This window comes from Corvus brachyrhynchos, unplaced genomic scaffold (assembly GCF_000691975.1).
Source record: "Corvus brachyrhynchos isolate BGI_N302 unplaced genomic scaffold, ASM69197v1 scaffold67, whole genome shotgun sequence".
In the NCBI taxonomy this organism is placed as follows: domain Eukaryota; kingdom Metazoa; phylum Chordata; class Aves; order Passeriformes; family Corvidae; genus Corvus; species Corvus brachyrhynchos.
The window spans coordinates 461,087-487,696 of record NW_008239114.1 but is presented as its reverse complement, the minus strand read 5'-3'; the positions used below and the strand labels follow the sequence as shown (position 1 = coordinate 487,696).

At 49.1% G+C, this 26,610-nt stretch overlaps 1 protein-coding gene across 1 annotated transcript; it reads right to left on the bottom strand.

Moving 5' to 3' along the window:
- Nucleotides 1-641: 641 nt before the first annotated feature.
- LOC108448059 (sperm-associated antigen 4 protein-like) lies at nt 642-4,952 on the bottom strand. The gene is made up of 7 exons (XM_017739808.1): nt 4,830-4,952; nt 4,496-4,583; nt 4,213-4,273; nt 3,728-3,840; nt 2,989-3,156; nt 2,545-2,634; nt 642-1,789 (listed from the first exon to the last, which is right to left on the bottom strand). Exons 1-7 carry the CDS (start codon nt 4,889-4,891, stop codon nt 1,643-1,645), a joined length of 729 nt encoding a protein of 242 aa, XP_017595297.1. The 5' UTR covers nt 4,892-4,952; the 3' UTR covers nt 642-1,642.
- Nucleotides 4,953-26,610: the final 21,658 nt, after the last annotated feature.

Genomic DNA, 26,610 nt, shown 5'->3' with positions numbered 1-26,610 from the left:
GCCAACTCAGCCAGGTCACCTGGAACATTGGGGTCTACGACCACCAGAGAGACCCCCCCCCCAGGACAGAAGAACACATGAGCAAAGGGGAGGGGAAATATGTTAATGATTTTGTGGGAAATGATTATCATATGTATGTTTAGTCTGGAACAATCAATGAATATGTATACAAAGTACAGTATATAAACAGAAACTTTCCTGTACTCAGCATGCCCAGCTTTGGGAGGAGCTGCATCCTGCTTCTTAATGCTACATTGGTGTTAAGGAGGTTTTTTATTTTACCGAATTTCTGGTAACAAAATAATTAAATCCCTGTACTGGATTGTCTTAAGTGACAATAAACCAGCACAAGATTGCTACAAAGGGGTTTGCAGAGAATTCCCAGCTAAGAGTCATATGTCCTAAGTCTGATGAGGAGCAGCTGAGGGAGCTGGGAAAGGGGCTCAGCCTGGAGCAAAGGAGGCTCAGGGGGGACCTTGTGGCTCTGCACAAGTCCCTGACAGGAGGGGGCAGCGGGGGGGGGTCGGGCTCTGCTCCCAGGAACAGGGACAGGAGGAGAGGAAATGGCCTCAAGCTGCACCAGAGAAGGTTCAGGTTGGACATGAGGAAGAATTTCTTCACTGAAAGGGTGGTCAGGCCTTAGAAGGGCCTGCCCAGGGAGCAGGTGGAGTCCCCATCCTATACTTCCTTATTTACTGCTTACAGTTCTATTGATCAAACAAAGGTTGAAGTACAACTCCTGGGGCCTATGGCTTTTTTATTTTAGTCAGTAGTGCTAGGGTCTGGCACAAGTTAGTCTCTCACTACACATCCATGGTCAAGGAGTAGAGGTTTCCATGCATTCTGCCATCATCTTAAACCCTGGACTTGTGGCTTCCACTCTGTTTCTGGGACAGGACACATATACCACTGTGTCAGGTGTTTAGAAGAGATGGGTTGGAAACAACCAGTCACAGAATCATAGAATCATAGAACCATGGAACCTAGGACTTGGAAGGGCCTCCTACACCCCTTCTGCCCTGCCTACCCCTCCTGAAGAGCCTGTAACTGTCCGGAAGAAACAGGTGAAGAACCTTTGGCTAAAGAACCTTCTCCTTCTGAGTGAAGAACCAGAACCCAGAACGTGGTCAGGTACTGAAACAGGTTCCCAGAGAATTGGCTACAGCACCGAGCCAGCTGTCAGACACATGGTGTAGTTGTTGGCGTGGTCCTGTACAGGGCCAGGAGTTGCAGGATTTGGACTCAATGATCCTTGTGGGTCCCTTCCAACTCAGCAGATTTTGTGATTCACCCAGAAGATTTTTCGCCCAGAAGGTTCTTTACCCACATGGTTCTTCACTCAAAGGGTGGTTGAGCACTGGAACAGGCTTCCCAGAGAAGTGGTCATGGCACTGAGCCAGCTGTCAGACACACAGTGTGATTGTTGGGGCTGTCCTGTGCAGGGCCAGGAGTTGGACTTGATGACCCTTATGGGTCCCTTTCAACAGAGGGATTAAATGATTCTACGATTCCTAATATCTTACGTAAAACTCACCTGACACAGTCCCACATGCATCCTCTAAAATCAACATTGGGCTGCCACATCATTCCCCCCATTTCCCTTCTTCCCTTTGCCCTTTCTTCTTCTTTTGTGTTTTCTTTTTTATTTATCTTGGTCCTCGGTTGGGGCTTTCCGGTTTTCCATCTTTCCATGAACCTGCACTCGGTAAATGCAGGTATACCACGGGTTTCCCCAGTTGCTCTTCACAAGAAGTTTGACATGTGAAAAGGCTCTGGGAAGCAGCATGCTCTGTGAAGAGGGAAAAGGGGGCCATTAAAAGCAACTGTGAAATCAAGATGTCTTACCCTGCCAGCCCTGTTTCTGCTCAGCAACAAGATCCCAAAAGTAGGTGGGAGAAGGAATAGAGATCTGAAGCTCGCTGCTGGTATCGGGGCTGCTGGGGAGACTGGGGACAAGGGAAGGCACTTGGCATCCTCTGCATGCTGGCCCGGCTGGGGCTGCGTCTCCTTTCCCTCTGCCCCCTGCATTGTGCTGACAGAGAGGTTGGGAAGTGGTCCCGTGCATGGGGCTGGTGTGTGACCCCACTGAGCTCCCACCATCCACTCTGCCTGCCTTTCTCCTGGCAGGCTGAGAGCCCCGGGAGAGAAGGGGCATGCTGTGCTGGGGCGACACTGTCCGGAGTCAGCAGGGCACAGAGTGGAGCAACAGTGATGCCTGACAGCTTTTGCCACCACTTGTCCCTGTTCCTCCATGGCACAAGGTCCATTTGTTGTTTGGATGGAGGGGCTGCATGTTCATCTGGCTTTTCTGAAGGCAGTGGCTGCAGCCAGGGATCTCTCAGGAGCTGTGTTGCCACAGGCCTGACCCTGTCCTTTGGCTAACATGACCACATGCTATTCAGCCCTCCAAGCCCCACCAGGTCTCTTTTGGCAGTGATCCAGGACTCTCTGCCCAGGGAGGAAACATTCACATCCTCCCTGCCACAGACTTGCAATCAAACCTGTTTTGCTCCCTGGCATCTGGCCCCCACGTGTGGAGCATACCTTCAGAGGGAAAGTCTGAATGGGGTCTTTTTCTATATTGTAGGTGAACATCCCCAGGAGAGTTTCCTCTTCTCTGTCTGCATCCACTCCCTTGGGGGCAAAGCACAAGGAGAGCAAGTCGGGCTCGTCCCGACAAAGAGAGAATGTACAAGCTGGATCAGCCCTCTTAAACACCCAGCCTCTCCCAGGGCTCTGGCAGTAGTCTGGCATTGATTAGGGTAGAGCTCAGTCTCTGCCTTGTGTTTTGGTCAACCCTTAGGTGCTTGGCCAGAACGGGTCTTAAGAAGGATGGAGCTCTCAAGCCCTGGAAGTGTCGCACTGGAGCACGGCAGTGCTCAGGGGAGTGCAGGACACGAAGCTCAGAGGAGGCACAAAAGCAAGCAAGACCCTACCCTGACTTCCCCCCAGGGCCAGATCCCCACCAGAAATGCCCAGCAGACTTACAAAGACAGCGATGTCTTTGGGGGCACTGATGATGGTCCCACTTGGAGAGGCTTCTTTGGTGATGTGCTGCACTGTGATGGCAGTCAGGTGGACTCGTGCTGGCAACCTGATGACAACCTGGCCCTGATGCCCTTTGAAAGCCCAGCAGTTTCCTGGGAAAACTTTTGGCTGCAACCAGAACGCAAGAGCAATGACATGTGGGCCAACACAACTGCCCATGTAGCTTGAAGCGTTGGGGCTGACATGCCTGTGGAGTTTATTTCAGCTTGAAAACAAGGGGCAATTGAGGAAATGGACAGAAGCAGAAGGACTTCCCTGCCTGCCAAAGTGGGCTCAGCATGGCAGAACAGAGAATGCTGGTTACGAAACCATCCTAGTCAGGGACAAGGAGAAACACCTCTGCCCAGGGACTCTGTAGGGCATCCTCCCCTCCTCTTGCCTCCACCCTGAAAAGGAGTTCTTAGGGTTGACAGTGGAGACAGGGTCACCAGGTAGAAAGAAAGCCTTTCACCCAGCTGTGGCCGAGGCAGAATGCAGCAGTACAGCTCAGCTTGGCCCCACTCCCCTCCAGAGAGGAACCACTGCTTCTCAGCAAGCCCAGCCCTGTGTTCCACCTTTGGTTTCAGGAATCCATCTACACCGTGGGCTTGAGCAGTACCACTGGGCTGAGGGGAGACCCCCCGAGAATGGTTCCCAAATTCGCAGGGGGGAAGAAAACTGATGATTTCTGCTAACATACCTGCAGAATAGTATCAGGAGGGCTGGCAGTCCAGAATAAGCGTAAAATCCTGCAGAGACCGCTGTCTTTGCAGTCATAGGTCTGGGAAGTTCTCTGTGTGTCAATGGTGGCTCCTGTAAGGAAGGGAGAGCAAATGGCTGCAAGCAGCTACAGCCTGGGAGGGCTTGGCTCAGACACCATTTCTGATGCCACTGGCCAGCTCCATGTCCACTTGTCCTGTCCACATCTGCAATGACAGCAGCCACATGCCTGGTGACTGCTTCTCCCACAGGGCTGAGTGCTGGGAGGCAGCAAAGGATAACCCAGCCATTCCTTTTCCAGATGCAGTGGAGAGGAGGAGGGCCCCTCCATCCACCCAGGAACGTCTGTCATTTCTGTGCCATCCCCACAGGAACGTGTGTGGGGGCAGCCCCAGTCACCCTTGAGGCTGTGGACAGCACACAGAAAAGGGCAAGGCAAGGAGACCGGGCTGCTTGTGTCCTTACCAGAGCTCTTCAGGGCCCAGTCCATCTTGACACAGGATTCCAAAGCCGTCTGGGTCAGTTCCTGGGAAAACCATGAGCAAACACAGGAAAGAACCACATCAGTGGAGAGTTCAGCACGCTGCCATCACCCACAGAGGCAGAGCTCGGTGTCAGCCATGCATGGCAAGGCGTACCCTCAGAGCTGGGAAACTGTGCTGCTGACATGAGCCACGAGGAGTGAGAACAGCATCTGTGGCCACAACATTCTGACCCCACCAAGAATGCCAAGGAGAGCTTGGGTCACCTTCAAACCGCTGATCTCCGCCCGCAGCTGAGTGACCTCTTCCAGCAGATTCTGCAACTTTTGGGTTTCAATCAAAGTGTGTGAATTCCTGCAGGAAGAGAAAAGCAGATCTTGTCAAAGCAGCCCATTCCTTCTGTGAAGCACCTGAGCTCAGTGAGGAGACACACATGCTTTCCCTGCTTTGCCAGTGCTTCCTTCCAGCCCAAGCTGAGCAAAAGGCAAAGGCAGGATGGAAATATGGGAGCCTTTGCTGTTTGGAAACTGAGCACAGGTAGCACAAGGTTAGCTGACATTTCTGCACAGACACAGTTCCAGTTCAGGAAATCTCTCTTACCAGAGGGTTTTCAGTCCTGCTGGAAATACACTTGTCAGCTCCTGAAAGAGAAAATTCTCCATTAGAACCTCTACTGCCAGAGCCACTGTGGCTTCCCAGGGAAGACTACACAATCTGCTTCTTCTTCGGGTCATGCCATGTGGAAGCAGAAGAGCCGGAGATTTATCCAGCAACCCTCCCTTGCAGGAGGTGTCTGTCCCACAACAGTCACTAACCTCCATCATTCCCTTTGTCCACGGTAACCATCCTGGCACGGCAGTCCCGCAGAAAACAACAGCTGCAAATCACATCACCGAGAGGCAGTTACTGGACTGGGGTTTGCAGCAAACCCCTGGGGCCCATTGTCTCCTCCTCAGCTGCCTTGGGGGTCAGGCAGCAGGTCAGCTGAGGAGCGCAGAATGTGGGGTGCAGAGAGAGGATGCACCTCTGACCGAGGGCCATCAGCCCAGGCTTCAGGGGACATCCCAGCACGGTCTTCAGTTGTGTTTGTTGCCCCAGATCTACTCCCTGTTTCCCCTCGCTTCAGTGAGCACCAAGACCAGGCTGTAGGGGCTAGGGGAGGTCCCTCCCCATCCCTCCCCTTGCACAGCCCCTCCCCTCTGGGCATCCCCAGTTCAGCTTTGGAAATACCTATGCCCTTCTCTCTCAACCTTGCAGCAAGCCATCCAGTCCAGTGGCCAGACCAGTAGCATGGCTGTGAGACTACCTGGAAATCTTACTGGTGGTCCACAAGCCAGTCCCAGTCAAGGGCACACTCAGGAAGCCCTTGGGCCACAGGAGTTTCCACACCTAATGGCCCCGAAGGAAAGCTGGTGTCCAGCACAGCCAGGCTGTCACTCTCAGTTTTTTGCTCATGAAAACTCACCAAGAGCCACTGAGAACAACAAGATGAAGACTTTAAAGCTCTTCTTCTGCTGGACCATCTTTTGCCTGAAAGACAGGGAGCCCTGCTGCTGTCAGTTATCTGAGCCTTAGGCAAACCCCTTCACATCAAGGAAGCACAGGAGCTTTGTCTGACTTTGGTCCCAGAGCTCTCCCACACCTGCACAAACTCTTACCAGAGCTGGGGAAAACCCTTTCCCTGCAGATGCCTGGCTCTCCCGCGAGCACCTGGCTAGGCAGCAGTTTGTCCTACTGCAGCCAAAGCTGGAGGCTCTGGCTCTGGTGTGCCAGTGACGCTGCCAAGGGGCTTTGCTCTTGGCTCTGCTGGAGACTGGCCTCAGCACAAGCAGTGCTCAAGCTTCATCATCCAAGTGAGAGCACCAGGCTGCTGGTTAGGGAACACCCTCTGCTCTCCCCTTGGCTTGCACTGGCCCTCAGGCATTCCCATCCTGTCCCCTGTCTAGAGTAGAAACATGTAGTATGTACTCTGTGAGGATGGCATGTGCTCAGAAGATTTCTCCCCAGGGAGACAAGGGCACCTGCCAGTTGCCAAATAAGCTTGAAGAGCATCCCTTGGAAAAGAAACCAGAGAAAAGTTAAGCCTGTCTCTTGAGTCTCTTCTCTTCTTCAGCTGGGACCCATCCCCACAGAAAGGGGACTTAACACATCACAGGGCTGGTCTTCAGAAAACCTGTCAGCTTCCCCAGGCTGCTCTAACCCCACTGACCTCGTTACACCACACCCATCCTACTGTTCCAACCTGACACCCTGGGCAGGAGCAGCCCACTTCGTACCAGCTCATTGGGCAGCTGCTGAGCTCCACAGTCACCTCTGCCAGTGGTTGATCAGTCTCATGCTCCAAGTACTGTTTGGAAGGCTCGTAACGGCTTGTCTGGTGAGCCTTTCTCCTCGCCATCCCTCCGTGCTCAGCTCTACCTCCTCAGGGGTATGAGGGGATGTCTGCCCAGTGCAACAGCCAACAGTTACTGGACTGGGGTTTGCAGCAAACCCTCAGGGCCCATTGTCTCCTCCCTGCTGCCTTGGGGGTCAGGCAGCAGGTCAGCTGAGGAGTGTGGAATGTGGGGTGCCACGTTCCATCCCCACGCTCTGACCTCACAGCCGTGGTGGCTCTGCTTTCACAATTGGGGTGCCCAGGGTGACACAGCAACGGTGCATCTGGGTGTCCCCATTTTGTTTTGCAAAATGCAGTGCTGGGAGGACTGCCTCAAGGTTGGGTGGTTCATCCCACCATCAAACTAGGAAGTTACACATAAACAAGCAAAGGATGCTTGCAGAGGGCCAGGAATCATAGAATCATCATGCAGTTACAGGATGGTTTGGATTGGAAGGATGCTGCAGGGCCATGCATGTCTGAACTCTGGGGGTTATTACAATTCAGCCTCAACAGTACCAGGGAGGCTGTCCCTGAGGCCATCAGCTGGGGCCTGTTCACCTTACAGTAATGGAACCACACACCCTGGAACGTGTGAAGCCCAGTTTCTTGCAGCTTTGTGTGTGAAAGATAGACTTTTGGTGCCCAGTGACTAACTCAGAGGTGATTTTCTGGTTAGAACAACCATACCTTTCCTATCAATTTGTGTTATCTATAAAAGTTTATTGCTGTTGCCTTTGCTGGACAGAAGTATTAACTTGAGCTTGTTTCCTCTACCCAATTGTTCCCACTGCTCTCCCAAGTTGTGGAAAATTTATTATCTCCAGGACTTCTAACTTCTGCCAGACTGGGTCTGATCATAGTGCTGAAACAATTACGAGAGAGAGAGTGGATACACAAATAGTACCATTGCATTCATCTTCTTTCCTGCCATAATAAAACATCCTCAGTATCTCATTTCTTCTCCTCTTCCCAGCTTACCCTCAATTGCATCCAGAGGTTTTTCACTTCTGATTTACAGCCTGGGCAATACCACCCTGCTCAGACCTGGCATTGCATGCAAGATCCCATTTGTTCTCCAAGAAAAGGAAACCACAAAAACATGGCCTCTGTTGCCTCCCTTTCCCTTGCAAGTTACTTTAACCTGCTCCACAAGGGATTCTGTTGACCGAGGGCCAAGGACAGCCCCTGGTTCCCTCGGCACCAACTGACGGGGCACAGAGTCCTGCTGTAAGGGAAGCCAAAAAGGCCTGATGGGCAAGCAAAGGAGATGTGCAGGAAGGCAAGCTGAAAGGAGCTCCCTTCACCCAGCTTCAGGCCTCCTGCTGGAAAACCTGTGGTGAGAGAGGACCAGGCTTTGCTGAACACAGCCACAGTAGCTGGAACAGACCCATGTGGCATTTCTGATGGGGTATCCAACAAAATGTGCTCATATATGCACCACAGTCTTACATAACTGAAGAAAGGACCAAAAAGCCAGGTGGGAACCCAAGTCCTTTGCCTAAAGCCAGTAAGAGTTGTCACTTCTGCCTATCTGCTTAGTAACTCCAGCCACTGCTTGGAAACCACTCATGTGCTGACTCTGAATTTTGTAACTAGAAGAAAACTCTCCTGTCTATTGAAAAAAAAAAAAGTCACAAATAAAGGAACATAATCAGTGACAGAGAGAGATGACAGCTGAGGCCCCAAGGCAGTTTTATAAATATTGCTGCTGTGCCTCTTACAGATACACTTGACCCTCAGCCATACTTTGGATCAGGCTGACTGTGGAGCAACAGGCTCCACGCCCTGTGGTGGATCTGTGAGCTAGAAAGTTTCTGGCTCAGGTACAGGGAAGTGAATATGCTTATATGGGGTTGACTTGTGAGCTGGAAAACTCCTGGCTTATGTACAAGGAAGTGAAAGTGCCTTGGAAAAATATTTTGAAAGGTGGTTTCAAAACCCAAAAATGCAAGATAACTAATGTACAGAAGATGATAACAGAACTAAAACAAAGACACCCATCTTCTCAATACTATTGACTAGCAGCCAACTACTTCACTCTATAAATATTACCATCAGGATAAGCCAAATTTGAGCTGTCCCTGAGTGGCAGCTGGACTGCATACCAGTGACTCTCCCCTTGAACTAGGGCACCACTCAAAGTTTGAGATCCCTTACTTGAAATTAAGAGGTGCTTTCACACCCAAGACAGAGAGATTTCTTAGTTGCAACAGATCATCTGTAAGTGATTGATAACATGCTGAATTAATAATAAAGAAAAAATCTATGTAGCTGTTCAGTATTAACTATTATAAACTTTGTATAGATAATTCCATTAAACATAAACCATTGTCAAAATCTGAGGTTAAGATTAGACCTAGCTGAATCTGGGCTTTGTAAGGAGGTTAGAAAGCAAGGGGATCCACTCTGAACCTCATTGCGAGGCTCTTCTTACCCTTGCAAACCTTCCTTAGGGAGCTGGTGTCTTGTGCTTCCCTTTCTTCTTCTCCCTCCTCACCTTTGGCCAGCTGAAGAACATACACTGGACCCCCAGCATGGTTTGGGTTGGAAGAGACCTGGGAGACCATTTTCTTCCACCTACCTGCCCTGGGCAGGGACACCTTCCACTAGCCCAGGCTGCTCCAAGCCTCATCCAGCCTGGCCTTGGACACTGCCGGGGATCCAGGGGCAGCCACAGCTTCTCTGGGCACCCTGTGCCAGGGCCTGCCCACCCTCACAGGGAGGAATTTCTTACTAATATCCAATCTAAATCTACCATCTTTCAGCTTAAAGCTGTTCCTCCTTGTCCAGTCAGTCCAGGTCCTTGTCCAAAGTCCCTCTCCACCTCTCTTTTAGGCCTCCTTCTCCTAACAGTTTTCTTGATCATCTCAGCTTTCTGCCTTTCAGATAAGTAGCTTAACAGGATAAGCATAGCAATGTTTTTACCACAAGTGAGCAAATATTTAAACTGTCGTTTTAAAGATAAGAATTAAGAGGGAGGGGAAAATGACAGCTAAATGGGAAGGAAAACTTTAATTTAGTGCTTCAACAGCTCAAGTCCTTATGCTGCAGCTGTAGCAGAGGGATGGCCCTTGTATACCTGATCATGATAAACCCGAAAATCCTTCCACTAAGCTTTGAAATGAAAAGATAACTTCATCTGAAGGAAGCCAAAATCTGCATCTGCAAACATTGCCGTTTGTTCATAGCACCCTCTTGGCACAAAGTTTCTCTTATGGTACCAAGAATTTGCTGGTATGAAAAATTAGACATTTAAAGTGTATTTTAAAGTAATCTACAGTTAGTGAGAAAACAGCCAAGAATTTGACTTGCAGAATGGGATATGATTTGTGACTTTCTCAACAGCTTTTACTCAGGTTGAAGTTTACACCCATCTATTTGAGAACAGCACACTCAGTTAGTATTGGGCTGGTCACTCAGTTGGGTGGCTTGGTCAGCCTTGCAGGTCTTCAGTCAGAGGAGAGAAAGAACTGAGGAAGAACTGAGCAGAAGAAGGCCAGCAAAGTTCCAGCTAACTTTCACCTCAGTACAGAATTAAACTTCTTTCTTAAAAAAAAAAAAAAAATAAAAAATTGCATCTCTATCAGGATATTGGCTGCTCTAGGAAGTGGCTTCTTCCACCCTTTGCTTCCCTAAAAAGCTTTGGCCCAGATGATTTTCTCCTGATGCAGAAACAGGAAAGTATTGGGTATCTTGCACAATTGCATGGCAAAGCTGTTGGCCCAGATGATTTTCTCCTGATGCAGAAACAGGAAAGTATTGGGTATCTTGCACAATTGCATGGCAAAGCTGTTGCCCCCTCAGCAAGGGGGGGCATCTCATCTCATCTCATCTCATCTCATCTCATCTCCTCTCCTCTCCTCTCCCCTTCCCCTCCCCTCCCCTCCCCTCTCTCCTCTCCTCAAAGATGCAATTCCATCTTCACCTGCACCTGCAGCTGTCCTTGCCTCACACCCCAGCAGATCACAGGTGAGCCATGCCAGGAGAAAACAACTTTCCAGTAAGGCTTCTCCTCTATGCTGTAACTATATACCATGAACACCTAAAAAAGGATTATATTCCACTGCTCCTTCAGCCCAGAAGCGATGTCATTGCCAGAATTTTCATACCACTAAACAAGCAAAAAAGAACAAAAGCCCTTTCATCCCTTTTGTTCTGTCACACTTGTTCCATAAAACCTTTTTTCCACTCCAGCTCAACAGCTCTTTAAGTGGAAAAGTCTTATCTGCCACACACTTGTCATAAACTAGGTAGGATATGACGTGAGTTTCAAATACATCTGTATTTATTAAATTACACACTTTAAAGTGAAAAAACAAAAGAAAAAAAAATGTGTTGGTGAAGAAAATTATTCTCTATCTTGACTGCTAGGTTCTTGAGCTGCCTGTATTTAATATCAATGTCTCTATTTCTAGGTCTTGATTGCAACAGCTCTGCTAATTGTGGATATCAGTAAGAGATTATCTGACTTTCACTGGGTCAGGTGCTCCACCTACACTTAGTCACAATTTGGTTTGCGCTTTTTTTAATGTTTAGAAGGTTAGAATCCATCCCTCCAAGGTGTAATGGGCAAAAGAGTACATTTTAAGTGAAATTAAATCATGCTTCTCTCGATTTAAATACAAAAAGTTAGCTCCACAAGAATGTTAGCACCTGCAACTTCATAGACATCCATCAAATATTTTTGTAAACATCAAATTACAAAACGCAGTACAACACCCTATGCAATCAATCAACATTTTCCTTTTTTACTACAAAATTTGTATCTCGTACACCTGAACTAATACTCAATCCAATCTGGACCCCAGATTGTGGTCCCAGGGCAGTGGTCACAGGCTGCCAGGGCTCAGGGAGCATTTGGACAACGCTCTCAGGCACTGGGTGGGATTGTTGGGGGTGTCCTGTGCAGGGCAGGAGTTGCACTCGATGATCCTTGTGGGCCCCTTCCAGCTCAGGAGATTCCGTGATTTTGTGATTTCCTTCTCAAGCTGACACTTGCTACCTAGCAAGAATAGAACCAATTCCATTTACAAGAAGCACAGCACTGTGTGAATCTTCTCTGTGAAGTCCTGTATTCATAGAAACTGCTGTAGGCAATAAAAATCTGCAGGCCCTGCTGCCCTACAGACAGTGCTGTGTTTTCTGCACAGGGTTTAGGGATGAAATCTGCAAACTAAGGACTGCAACACCTCTCTTGCCCCTGTTCCCTTTCCCTCAGTTTGGTGTGACAGCTCATTTCACCAGAAAAGGTGAACCATAGAAGCAGCCTCACACAAGAAAAGGCAGAAGAGAGAATAAGGGAAGAGGTGAAAAGCAGCCACACAGAGCAGCAGCTTTGCCTTCAACTGTGAAAGCTGCCACCCACTTGAAAATCACATTTCCAGCCTTCAGAGTGAAAAGCACAGAATCTCCAGCAATAAATCACAGAATCACAGACTGGTTTGGGTTGGAAGGCACCACAAACATCATGTCATTCCAGCCCCTGCCTTGGGCATGGACCCACTATCCCAGCACTAGCCCAGGGTGCTCCAAGCCCTGTCCAACCTGGCCCTTTGACACTTTCAGGGGTGGAGCAGCCACAGCTCTGGGCAACCTGTGCCAGGCCCTCACCACTCTCGTGGACAAGAATTTCTTCCCAATATCTGATCTAACCCTGCCCTCCCTCAGTGTGAAGCCATTCTCCCCTTGTCCCGTCACTCCAAACCTTTGTCCAAAGTCTCTCTACAACTTTCTTGTGAGCCCCTTCAGACACTGGAAGGGACTCTAAGGTCTCTCCAGAGTTTTCTCCAGACTGAACAGCCCCATCTCTCTCAGTCTGTCTCCAGAGCAGAGGGGTTCCAGACCTTGACGGTTCCAACAGGTCAACATCTTTCATGTGTTGGGGGCCCCAGAGCTGGATATAGAGCCCCAGGTGGGAAATGTGTTCTTCATACCATCATCACTGCTTTGGGTAATTAGGGTTCTAGAGAGTGAATTGACAAACCCACAGGCTGCCCATGCAACAAGAACCAGATGGCCACCTGCAAGATCAGGCAGCAGGAAGCTTTTCACTGGTTTCCAACAGGAGCAGTGCAAGTCTGGGTGTGTGTTAATGGAATTTCTCCTCTGCAAAGCCAAGAAGCAAACATTAACCATACCCCACAGAGGAGGGAGCAAACTGAGGGGGGACAACCCATCAGCCTCTTTCAGAGTTTCAACACTCAAGACAAACAGAGGGAGAAAAAAAAGCAAATTTAAACAGTAGCCAGAGGCAGTTTCATAAAATGCATATGGCCTGAGCCAAACCTCAGAAAGACTTTCAGTATTGATATTTATGACTATTAGACCAAAGCCCAAGCTTAAGTGGTAGATTCTGCTTGCCAGATGGTGAGAATATAACTTAAATGAGCTACACAGGAATGAGAAAATACCCAAGGAAATAGTGGAGGTTGCTGTTTTCCTCTGTTCAACCAGCTGTGCAGTGAACCAGCTCAGCACAGCCAGCCTGAAGGTGGCTCCGAAGTCACTTAAAAAAATAACAAAATCCTTATCCTGGAATGTAAAGACACCACCGTGGTTCCCATACAGAGCAGCAGAGATGGCCCAGCAGGATCCTGTACTGTCATTTCAGGCCAAATAAAGAGAGGTGCAGGATATGTTTATGGGGTTGGTTTGATGTATCCTTTCCATTATGTGACAGCCTGGGTAAGGATGCAGTGGGACCTGAGGTTAAAACAGGTGCTGAACATCAGTGCAACTCCTGAGTTGCTTTCATCACCAAATAAAAAAAATTTGCTTTCTCCATTGTGGTGGGAACAGGAGCTCACAGGTGGGATTCCAGCCACACCTCAGGAGAGCAGTTGGCAAGTGCTTGAGTTTAAACGTGTGCTTAAATCCTCCCAACTGGCTGCTAAAGGTCATGTGAATCTCAGAGATCTAACAAAGAAGGAAAATCCCCAGAAAACACTGCACTCCCCTTTTCACTCCTGAAGGACACCACATTCACATTTCACATGAGGGTCCACACCTGGTCCTGTGAGCTTGTGAGGCTCCAGATGGGAATTCAGAACATTGGCCCCCTCCTGCCCCAAGGTGGCACAGCCGGGACAGCAGCTCCAGCCAGGGTGGCTGCACCCATGAACCCTCGTGCCCAGAGCTGCTGGGGGATGCATTCAGCTCTGCCCCTGGACCACAGCAGCCAGGGCTCCTCAGGAAACAATCCCTCTCTGACAGACTTAATTTTTGAAAAAAACAGAGTCAATTCTATAACCTGAAAGAACACTCATGTAAACACTGAATCCTACAACAGCTTAACAGCAAACTGGCATCAATGGAGCTACTAAAATAATTGAGCCAGATCAATGCAAGATCCTTTCCACTTTTATTTCAGCAGCCCAGTTTTCCACTTGGGAATATAAACCAAGTCTCCAGGTTGAAAGTTGTGTAGTGACATATCCAGGGACAAATGTGCTCACTGACTACCTATGTAAAGATGATAGAACAAAAGAAAGAGAAAACAAATAATCTTTTATCAGGCCTTTCCCTTTAGCATCAATCATCTGATCACTTCAATTGTCCATACCATTACTTAGATATGGCTTCCCATGTAATATTTCAAAAGGACTCACTCCTTCTGTGACTCATGGAGTGATCCTTACTCGCATGGGTGAGGTATCTACCTATTTGAGCTGAGTTTCCTGGCAAAAAAATTAATAATTTTTTTAAAGAATCTTGATTCATTCTTTCCAGCCTTTTACTAGCCTGTGGTCTCCAGGGAGTGTGTAAATCCCATTTAAAGGGGAGGAACTTCGGTAATCCTTGGACAGTAAAAGATTTCCTTCTGAAATAAAATGGGGCCCATTGACTGAGGACAATCATTCAGGAATTCCAAGTCTAGGGACTGTTTCCTTTAACAGTACTTTCATTGATACAGGGGGCTCAGGCTTTAAGAGGTTAATTGCTGATTGTGGCTACCGCTAGTATGGCAAAACTTTGCAGCTGCTTGCTAAACAATGCACTGCTTGCTTAATATTTGCTATGCTGGCCTGGCAAAGGGGAAGCACATAGGGGAGGATAAGGATAGGATGCCAGACCATTGGTAAGATGAAGAAACCATGACCAAGAAATCCTGCTTTCGGACCTTGGAACCGGCCTGAACCAGCTTTGGGGTTTGGGCTTGGACCAGGACCTCAGAGAGCATGCGCAAGGAAGCAAGGTGAAGAGTTTAAGTCTGAGGTAGAGCGTTTACTTCATCCCAGAGACCCCGGCCCACAACCACCAGGCAGCACTGCACAGGCGTAATAAGATGCTGAGCTAATTATAATACAGAGCAGAGACAGACGATGAATATGTACAGGCCTATTGTGTAACCTGGTGCACGTGCAATTTGTAACCAGATTTATTTCAGGCTGAGTACCGCAGTTGGCACGTGTGGTTTTTGGGGGTTACTCCCCACGCGTCCGGCGCCGCAATAAACGTACCTACTTTACAACTGTCAACTTGTAGAGTCCTTTCCATGTATCATCATGACTTCCCTAGCATGATTGGTGTGGCAAGGGAAGGCTCCCACCATCCTGAAAAGGCATCCACTAAAACAGGTTGATATTTCTATTGTTTACATTTTGGAAACTCAGAGAAATCTATCTGCCAGTGTTGCCTGGGAAGTATTCCTCTTTTCACATCACTTATGGGCAGCTTTCTTTGGATTTGGGTTATTTACACAACACATTTGGCATCTTTTTACTACTGTCTCTGAACTTAGTTGCATTTTTGGTCTTAGAGCATAACTCCTTCCATAGCATCAGGTCCATCTGAGTTCTTGCTTGTAACTTCTTGAGAAGCACTTGCATCGTATTGGTGGTTGTGGGAACTTGTTGATTTGTAATTATCTGAATTGTCCATTTCCATTTATTTTATGAATTTTAAGGCTCTCAGTGACATCTCCTGGCCCCTACAGAGCAAGTAAGCTTTCTGAGCATACCCAGGAGTGTCCTGTCAGATTTGGGACAAACCCCTCCTTGCTCAGGGGAAGTGTGATGCTTTCTTCAGTGAAAATTCATAACAGAGCTGTTTGTCCTTGTACGACTGAGAATTCAAAAGGACACATACACAGGAGAGCTGATTTCTCATCTAGGATGGGCTTTCAGTGCAACAGTCAGCCTTCTTTGCCTCTGCTGCTGGAGTTTGAACTTATTATGGACAGAGTGGGAGCCTCAGACAAGCACTAAGGCTCCTCTTGCAGCCTGTACACTGCGCACACAACCGTGGTGCTCTGCAGGTTTTTTCTCAGCCTTATGAAGCATCACCTCTTCCTTTCCACAGAGTCCAAAGTGTCCACGTGCTTCTCGCACAGCACAGTGTGCCAGCACAGCAGCAGTCCAGAACTGCTACTGTCGAACATGCCTGTGCTATGCACATTCCTTATCACATTCTGTCTCTCTTGTTAGCCCAACTCTGAACTGAAAAGTTTTTGGTTACATCTCGCTCAGATAAACACGCCAAGACAAGAAGCTTGCTCAGACCATGCCCCTTACACATGGAAACTTGCATTTGTACCACAAGTGGAGACCTCTTTCCTTTTTGAACTGCGTTCTCACTCTGCTGCTCTGCAATTTTCTGCTTGACTTCAGGTAAGATCATGCACTTTTTAATTTGCAGATACCGAAGCGTGAATATGCTTTTGTACACAAATATGTGTCAGAACAGAAGCACTTGCTAGGTACGTCTTTGTTTCGGCAGCATTTTAACAACATGTGCCAGGAGAGAAGCACTTCCTGAATTAGTTCTTTAACCTCTAAGCCCTTCAAGAAACCACTGCAATCTGGGCGATGAGAAGAAAATGTGTTTGTTCTGGCACATTATATCTGTGTGAGAGGTATATCCACATCTTTGGTCATTCTGAGCAGTAAAGTCCATGATGACACTTACAGCTGAGGAGGAACATGCAGAGCACAGCAATCTGATGGCACTTTGCAGGTTGTAAAGGAAATAGAACTGCCACTTGGCTGTGCTGCAAATACAAGTTTCCATGCATAAGGGGCAAGCTCCAAGCAAGCTTGTTGTCCTGGCACAGTTACCTGTGTGAGATGCAGTTGGAAAACTTTTCCTTTTAGATTCAGACTACAAGACTGATAGAATGTGATGGTACATAGAGCTGAGAAGGAAAGTGCGTGGCACAGGAGTGTTTTGGCAGAAGCAGCGCGCTGGACTGCTTCAGTGCCAGCACCGTGCTCTGTGTGAGGAGTAGATGGACGTATGACACTTGGGGAGAATGAAAGTGCATGACCTTACATGAGGGGAAGAAAGAACCCTCAAACCACCGTGGCCGAGTGTGCAGGGTACAGGCTGCAAGAGGAGCGTGACTGCCACTCGATTGCCTTTCAAATCCAAGTTATCAATGGCAGCAGGAGAAGTCAGTGGAAGTTACCTGTGCTGGCACATTGTCCTGTCTGAGCCCTGCGTAGAAACAATTCTGTTCAGCTTTAGACTGCGAGATTCAGAGAACATTCTGGTGAGATGTAGCTGACAAGGAAAGTACAGAGTGCACTGGGGAGCTTCATGTGGCTTGCATGCAGCAAGGGGAAGGTGCAGCCCAGCACTGGCTTTTTCTTCTAGAGCCTTTTTTATGGGAGCAGCTGCTGGATGTTTGAAAGAGACCTGTGACAATGGAAAAACATGATGGCACATATGAGTGAGAAGGAAGGCACATAGCCCCAGGATGCCGTGAGCAGTTTAAAGGCTGCCAGAAGAAGGGGGTAATTTAGGAACCGTTTCTGTCCTGACACTTACTTCTCTGTAAGGTATAGCTGCAACACTGAAGGTATGTGAATATGATTGCATTGAGAATATCACAGGGAAGAGAGAAGGTCATCGAATGCTTTCTGTCCTGGTACATCTCTCAGTCCAAACTGCAGCTGGAAATGCTTCTCTTTAGCGATGGATTCTGCCACACTGAGAGAATGTGATGCTATATATAATGGAGAAAGAGGGTGTGAATCACTGGTGTGTCCAGTCTAGCTTACAGACTGCAAGGGGAAGATGAATGTAAACACTGGCTTCTTTTTCTAGGACTGTTTTGTACGAGAGCAGTTGCAGGACGTTTTGAAGGGGTTTGAGATCTACAAGAGTGACAGAGTAGACAGTACCTAGAGCTTGAGGGAAAGTTGCCTATCTCCAGGGAGTTTGATGCAATTCAAAGGGTGTGAGTTACGTTGAGCACATCCCACAGAAAAGGCTGTGCTGGAACTCACTTTTCTTTTGCAGCCGATAAACTGCACAGCCAACAATTAAACCATTCTCCTTCCTTCCCAGCTGTATGCGCCATCACATTCTGTCAGTCTCCAAGAGCCAGGATCCACCACAGAGCTCTTCCCTGAGCTGTTCCCTCACGAATGAGGCCGGAGAAGCGCTTGGCTTTTTCCTGGGCACTGTCAGCGCTCATCAAAACAACCACACGATAGCGCTGCCGACTTGCAAAAGAAGGAAACGCTCCGAGCCCAGCTCGAAACCACCCCCAAGGGCAGAACCGAGCTGGAAACGTCCCTGCTCCCCAGTCAATGGCGTCAGGACAAAAAGATTTTGCTGATTTTCCTCTTCCAGGTACAAACTCTTACTTGCACCACATTCAAACGGCAACAAGAACTCCTTGGTGCTAGTAAATTGTTTCAGCTCTCACAGAATCCTGTTTCAAACTTGAAAACATTTGGCAAAAATGGAGCTCACAAAAATGCTGGCTGGCTGAGAAAGCTGTTGCTGGTGACAACTTCACCTGCTCCCATTGAGCTGCACCCAATGAAGAGAGGAACTATGAGCCCATCTCAAAACAAATAGGCTTCACTCCTCCAAAATAGAAAATCTGGGAATTGATCCTATTCACAGGTGCCAGAACACTGTTCCTGGGCATTACCTGCTCTGGGTACTACATCAGCTGCACACCCAGACTGAGTACAGCTGCTTACCTCGTCCAAAATAACTGTACTGCCAGAATTTCAGGAGACCACCTCTGAGAAGCAGAAACCACGTGCCAAATTGACCCTTTCAAGAGACCACCTTCAAAAGATGGATTGGTATCCATCTAACTGTACAAATGGAGGGAGTGCTTCCACACCAAACATGCCAGGACAGAAAGTTGCCACCGCCCTTGACCTCCACTAGGCAGCTTCTCAGCTGCACCTGAAACCCTCGGGCTACGTTCTTTCCTTTCCATGGAAAAGCATTGCCATCATCATTCAGGAATTTACCAACCAAAACCTGGATACCACTCCAGTATCAGATGCATCCAGCAATTGCTCCTACACAGAAGATGCCTCATCAGAAAAGCCTTGCTGGAGTTTACCCTCCCATGGTACCTTAACACCTGCTCCACCAGCACTGGCACAATGTCCTTTGCTTCCCAACGAAAGGCACTCCAAGTCACTTGGTTTTGCCTTGCTCCCAGTACCATTGCCCTGTTTTTCCCAACGTACCCTTGTTTTGCCTTCCCTTGCCTACGTCTCCCTTGCCCTGCCTACACTCCTTGCCTTGCCTTGCTTTGCCTTCCATGCAAGTGTAGGCAATTCTGGGCAAGGCAAGGCAGAGGTAGGGAAGGCAAGCCCCGTGAGGGGAAAGCAAATGGAGTGTTTGGCAAGAGAAGGCCCCAAAATGGTAGGCAAGGCTGGGTATAGGAAGGTAAGTCCAGTGATGGGTGGGCCAGGCAGGGACAGGGAGAGCTAGGCAAGGCAAGGCCAGGCAAGAAAGGGAAAGCAAGGCAAGGTAGGGAATGGGTATAGGAGGCAATGCAAGGCAAGGGAAGGGTAGGAAAGACAAGGGAAGTCAAAGGGAAGGGAGGCAAGGCATGGCCAAGCCTGGGAAGTAAGGAGGAGGCAAGTCAAGGCAGGGGATGTGTATGAAAGGCAACGCAAGGGAAGGGAGGGCTAGGCAAGTTAAGGGATGGGTTAGAAAGGCAAGGCATGTGAGAGATGGGCAAGGCAAGGACAGTCATAGGAGGGGCAGGCAAGGCAAGGCAAAGCCAGGAGAACAGGGGCATCAAGGTGGAGCAAGGGATGGGTGAGCAAGGCAATGCAAGGGAATGAAGGGGCAGGAGGGGCCAGGGAAGGACACAGAGGAGTCAGTAAGGCAATGCAAGGCTGCGGTTGGACAGGTGAGGCAAGGCAAGGGCTGTGCAAGATGATGCAAAACAAGACACGGGCAGGCAGGGCAGAGAAAGGGAAGGTACTGGAGTGGTAGGCAGTGAAAGGCAAAGCACGGCAAGGGAGCTGTAGCCAGTTCAAGGCAGGGCAAGGAAAGGGATGGAAAGAAAAGGGAGCGGTATGCAAGGAAGGCAGTACAGGTAAGGCATGGCCAGAAAAGAAAGAGAAAGGGAAGTCAAGGTGAGGGATGGGTATGCAACACCATTCAAGGCAAGGGAGGGGTGGGAAGAGAAAGGCAACGTGGGGAAGGAGCTGCTAAGGCAAGGCAAGGTTGGGGTATGCAAGGCTAGGTAGGTGTAGGCAAGGCAAATGAAGGAAATTAAGGGAAAGGCTAGGCAAAGCAATGACACAGCAGGGAAAGGGGTAAGATGAGGCAAGAGAGGGATAGGAAAGGCAAGGCAGGTGGAAGGAGAGGAACACAAGGTGAGGCAAGACCTGGGAAGAGAGGGCCAGGCAGTTACAGGCAGGATGGGGATGAATGGCAATGCAAAGCGTGACACGGGTAGGCAAGGAGAGACACGGCGAGGGATGGGGAGGAATGGCAAGGAAAAGCAAGGTTTGGTAGGAATGGCAAGGCAAGGCAGTCAAGTGGTAGGCAAGAGAAGGCCCAATGTTATAGGCAAGGCAGGGCAGTGAAAGGCAAGTCCAGCGATGGTTAGGAAAGACAAGTCAATGGCAGGGCAGTAAAGGCAAGGCAAGGCCAGCGAAGAAGGGTGGGGGATGCACAGTAAGGCAATGGAAGGAAAAGGAAAGGTAGGCAGGGCAAGGTCTGGGGTGTGTTTGCAAGGCAAGACAAGGTTGAGGCAAGGGAAGGCAAATCAAATGAGAGGCTTGCACAGCAAATTAAGGAGATTATAAAAAGAGTAGGAAAGTTCAGGTGGCTGATGGGTGAGCAAGGCAATGCAAGGCAAAGGAGTGGTAGGAAGAGCAAGGGAAGGACATGTGAGTGTAGGTAAGGCAGTCCTAGATTGGGGTGGGCAAGGCAAGGCAAGTCACAGAAGGAGCAAGCAAGGCAAGGCAGGGCCAGGAAATGAGAGGTAGGGAAGTCAAGGTGGGGGGTGGGTGAAGAAGCCAATGGAGTGGCAGGAAGAGCAAGGGAAGGACCCCGAGGGTTCAGTAAGGGAACGCGAGGCTGGGGTAGGCAAGGCTAAGCAAACCTAAGGAGGGGCAGGCAAGGCAAGGCCAGGGAAGAAAAGGGTAGGTAGGTCAAGGTGGGGGATTGGTATGCAGGGCAATACAAGGTATTTGCCTTTCCTTGGCTTGCCCTTTTTGCCTGTTCCTTGCCTGACTTTGCCTTCCATGCCCATCCATTCCCTTGCCTTGCCTGGCCTTGCCTTCTCAAAACTTGCATTGCCTTACTGACCCATCTGTATCTCTTCCGTGCCCTTCCTTCCCCTCCATTGCCTTGCATGCCTGGCTAACCCATCCCCACCTTGACTTCCAGAATGCTTTTTGGCCTATGACTCTCATTGCCTTGCCTACCCCTCCCTTGCCTTTCCTTCCATACCCCAACCTTCCATTGCCTTTCCCTGGCTTCCACATCATTCCTTTGTACCTCCTACCACTGCATTGCCTGGAATTGCCTTGCTCATCCATCCCCACAATGGCTTCCTCACCCCTTTTTTGCAGGCTTTGAGTTGCACTGTCATTGCTTTATCTATCCCTCCCTTGCCTTGCCTTACCATTCCTACCCAGCCTTGAACTTCCATGTCATTTCTGATCATCACTTCCTCTGCCTTTCTTACCCCTAAACATCTTTTTCTTTCCCTTCCTTCACTTAATTGCCTTGCATTGACTTGCTCAGCCATCCCCCGCCTTGCCTTCCCCACCCCATTTTTCCGGTTCTGCCTTGTTGCCTGCTCCTCCCATTTCCTTCATTTAGCCCCAGGGATTCAGGAGTAGATTGCATGTGACCCACAAGAGGTCAAGGTGAGCCAGACCTCTCTGTCCTGGCAGCTTTTGTCTGGGAGCAATACTGCAATGGAACTCTCACTTGCCTTGCTTTGCCCTGCTGAGCCTCCCTTGCCTTGAATTACCTGCATGCCCATGCCCCACCCTTGACCTGCCCAATGCTTTCCTCCAGGGCCTTGCCTTGCCAGGCCTACACCTCCTTGGCATCTCCTTGCCATTCCTACACAACCTTGCATTGCCCATTCATTCCTGACTGTCTCTTCCTTTGCCTTCCTGACCCATCCCTGTCCTTCCTGGCCCTTCCAACCACTGCATTACCTTGCATTGACTTGCTCACCCATCTCCCAGCGTGAACTCCCTGCCCATTTGTCCAGATCCAGCCTTGCCTTTCCTTCTCCTTCTGGGACTCTCATTGCCTTGTCTTGCAAAGCCACCACTTGCCTTGCCTTGCCCTTGAACCCCTCCCTTGCCTGGCATGACCTTACTCTCCCCTCCCCACCTGGATTGAATACCCTTTTCCTCCTGCCATTTCCGAGCCTTGCCTTGCCGTGCCTGCTTCTCCTAAGACTCTCAAAGCCTTCACAGACCTGCCGTGTTTCAGGAGCAGATGAGAGGCAGCCCAGGGGAGGTCACATCCTGCCAGACCCATCTGTCCTGGCAGTTTTTCTGGGACCAATCTTTGCGTGGATTGAATTTTGGAGAGGCAATCCACATTTTGCCATGGCTCTGGGACCAGAATGACAGTTCTTTCCCATAGGAAGGAAAGGACAAAGTTTTAGGTGCAGATTAGAGGCAGCCCATGTGAGATCAAGGCTGGCCAGACCAGTCTGTCCTGGCCACTTTTGTCTGCGAGCAATCCTTGGCTGTACTGAATTTCAAATGTGCAATCCGAATTTTGGCCATGCCACCTGCAGCAAGGCCCTTGGAAAACCATTGAGCAAGGAATCCAACATGTGGGAGAACTGGCTGTCCTAAAGATCATTTTTTTCAAATAACAACCAAGCCACCAAAAGTCCAGACCTTTTAAAATGTGCAACACTGGCGTGGTTGGAACTCACAGGACTTGGTCAAGCACACTCCCAGGCGAGGCAGCAATGGGATGAGGAAAACAAGGCAGTGGGTGCTGTGACAAGAAGGCTCCAGACATAGGAAGATACTGCCCATGCCCTGAGAAGTCTTGGCTGTGGAAACAGACCTGATGGGGCATATGGGGAAATTGGAAGAGGGGATTGAAGAGAGCCATCAGAAGCTCAGAAAGGAGCTTAGGGAGGACATTTTCCATGCCTCACCAGTGCAGACCAGGGTCTCTGCTATTGGGCGACTTGAGGAAACTTTCGAGGGACAAGGTGGATCAAGTCAGGCTGCAGAGCTGAAAGCTGTCCAGCTGTCTTTGGATATTGCTGAGCAAGAGAAGTGGCCAACACTGCCTCTGCACTGGCTCGTGGATGGTAGCAAACGACCTGGGGGAGTGGCTGGCATGATGGAAAAAGGCCAATTGGCAGCACAGAGGGAAACCCATCTGGGTTGCCGAAGTGTGGCAAGACATCGCTGCCCGGGTAGAGAAGGTGACCATGAAAGTCCATCAGGTGCTTAAAAGCTGGGCTCATGAGGAGCATCACAACAACGAACAGGTTGGTCAGGCTGCCAAGATTGAAGTGTCACAGGTAGATCTGGCCTGGAAACACAAGGGAGAGTTATTTGTAGCTTGGTGCACCCATGATGCCTCAGGCCACCAGGGAAGAGACACAACAAAATGTTGTCCAGCTTAGCCATGGACACTCTTATAGGAGAAGGTTTCACGAAGGATGTCTGCACTTCAGGCGGCTCTCTTGAAAGCTGTTTATTGCATAGGTGAAGTTACAGCAGTTCAGGGAGTGGCTATCCAGAGCCAGCCCTACAGCTGCCAGCTCCAGCTCTGGGCATACCTGAAGCCCTTTCTGTTCAAGTTACAAAGCATTTTATACTTTTCTTTGCAGAGTATCTTAATACATAACAACCAATAAGCACCACACACAATACCTTTACATTTGCCTATAGCCTATCATAGCTACTACCATCACCATATTATAGTCATTATTATCCAATCACAAGAGTAAGTTACAATTTAAGCTTACAATGGAAAATTCTCAGACCTCTCTTTTTCTTCCTACATCAACATTTCTTGTTTACCTGTGATATCTCTCTTTTTGGTAAAGACATGTTTTCTATTTACTTATACTCTTCTTGAGACTTATTTACTTGGTGAAAAACATGTCTTTGTTTGTAGTCACATACCTTTGTCCTATTCATAAAAATCTCCTTCCAACTCATCTCCAGCCTTTGCCTTCTCAGTTACTCAGCGATCAGTGTTTCAGCAAAACATCTTTTACTCTACATCAAAACTTGCTTTCATTTCTATCTCATCCCCAGTTTCTACATTCAGAGATCTTTCTGCCAAGCCTACATACCTGTGAAACTTTCTTACCAAACTTTCATCCTCCCCAACACACTCTATCCTGGGTAATCCATGACTGTGAAATATGTGCTGCAATCAAGAAGGCCAAGTGGGTAAAGCCCCTGTGGTCTGGGGGGCATTGGTCTAAATATCAGTATGGGGAGGCCTGGCAGATCGATTGCATGACACAATCGTTACGTGCTGACAAGGGTAGAAGGCACCAGTGGATGGCTGGAGACCCACCCTGTGCCTCCCACCACTGCCTGGGACACCATCCTGGGCCTTGAGAAACACGTCCTGTGGCAACGTGGCAGCGCTGAAAGAATTGAGTTGGACACTGAACTCATTTCAGGAACAGCCTTAAAACCACCAGTGTTTCACCAGAAAAAGGTGTGTATTGAGTGGCAAAGCAAAGGATGGTCAGGAATGGCGTGGGTAGGACAGGCATGGCAAGGCAAGGCGAGAGAGCGGAAAGCAAAGCAAAGCGAGGCCAGGGAAGGAATCAGTGGGCAAGTCAAGGTGGGGAATGGGCACAGAAAGCAGTGTCGGGCAAGGAAGGGTAGCAGAGCAACGCAAGGCAAGGGGTGGGATTTCAAGGCAAGGCAACTGCAAGGTAGGTAAGGAAATGAGTCATAGGAGGAGCAGGCAAGACAACACAAGGCCAGGAAAAAAGGCATAGGGAAGTGAAGGTGGGTGATGGGTGAGCAAGGCAATGCAAGGCAATGGAGTGGTAGAAAGGGCAAGGGAAGGACACGGGGTGGTCAGTAAAGTAATGCAAGGTTTGGGTATGAAAGGCAAGGCAAAGCAAAGGAGGGGCAGAAAAGGCAAAGCAAGGCCAGGGAAAAAAGTTGTAGGCAGATCAAGCCAGGGGATGAGAGGCAAGGCCAAAAAAGGCAAGGGAGGGGCAGCAGGGCAAGGCAAGAAAAGAGTTGGCTTTGCAAGGAAAGGCAAGTGAAAGGTAGGGAAGGGAAGTAATAATTGGAGGAGCAAGGCAAGGCTAGGCCAGGATGGAGAGGCAGGGAACTGAAGGGGAGGTGATGGGAGGAAGGCAGTGCAAAGCAATGGAGGTGTAGGGTGGGCAGTGGAAGGACACAGAGGGCTCAGCAGGGCAGGAGAGGGATGGTCAGGAATGAGAAGGAGCTGTTACAGTGCGAATGCAAAAGCCAAACTGTTGAGTGTTTTGTCCTGTTACCTTTAGTGTCTGAGCAGTCAGGAGCTGTGTTCAGTTTTGGATCCTGTGAGACTGAAGGATTGTGATGGGACCTAGAGCTGAGAAGGCAAGTGCAGATAGCAGGGGGAGTGGTGCAGTTCCGTGGGTGCAGCTGCAGTTGCAGGCAGCAAGATCTTTCTCAGCTGGCACTTTCGTGAGCTCTGTTTTTGCAAATGTTTTCAAGTTCATAGCCTCACTCTGCAAGAATTAAAAAATCTATTAGCGGAAATAAGTTTGTGTTGCCATTCGAATGTGCTGCAAAGAAGAGGAAGATCCCGGAAATCTTTTTGTCCTGCCACAGTTGCTTTGGGAGCAGGGACTTTTCCAGCTCGGTTCTGCCCTTGGGGGTGGTTTCGAGCTGGGCTCGGAGCGTTTCCTTCTTTTGCAAGTCGGCAGCGCTATCGTGTGGTTGTTTTGATGAGCGCTGACAGTGCCCAGGAAAAAGCCAAGCGCTTCTCCGGCCTCATTCGTGAGGGAACAGCTCAGGGAAGAGCTCTGTGGTGGATCCTGGCTCTTGGAGACTGACAGAATGTGATGGCGCATACAGCTGGGAAGGAAGGAGAATGGTTTAATTGTTGGCTGTGCAGTTTATCGGCTGCAAAAGAAAAGTGAGTTCCAGCACAGCCCCTTTCTTTTAGAACTTGTTCTGTGGGACTGATGCCATGAAGATTTTTTGCCTATTCTTTTATACCCCTGTTATACCTTTTTACAACTTCTGTACTCTCAGTGCTTTTTGCCTACATTCTTGGACTTGTTTGTCAAGCTAAGAGATGAAAGAAACATTTTAGAAGCTTCGTAGCTAGGGATCAGTGTGCCCCAGACCCCAAGGTCCTCTCCAGAACACATTCTGTAAACCAAGATAGAACCATCCAGGGGAAGGCTCCTTGGGGAGGGGGGCTCACTTGAGCCTCTCATTGGGGAATCTTTGATAGATATGCTAATTAGTAAAATCTATAATGTTATACCCAATGTTGGGAGGGGGGAGACACAGAGACAGACTCGGTGGGGTACATCTCGATGCATATGACCTGGATGTGTGCACCTAAGGATCCTTAAAATAAATACCAAGGTAAAATCCCTTTTCCCCTTCTAACCGTGTATGCCTCTTGATTTTAAGACCAGGAAAAGGCATCAGGACCAGCTGCTGGACGTTCTTAGGTTTGTAACTGGGCTCTGTGAGACTGAAGGTTCAGAGGGTACACGGAGCTGAGCACACAGACCTGTGTGTGCCACAGTTTGTAAGGTGCAAGGGGAAAGTGAAGGCCAGTGTTTACTTTCTTTCC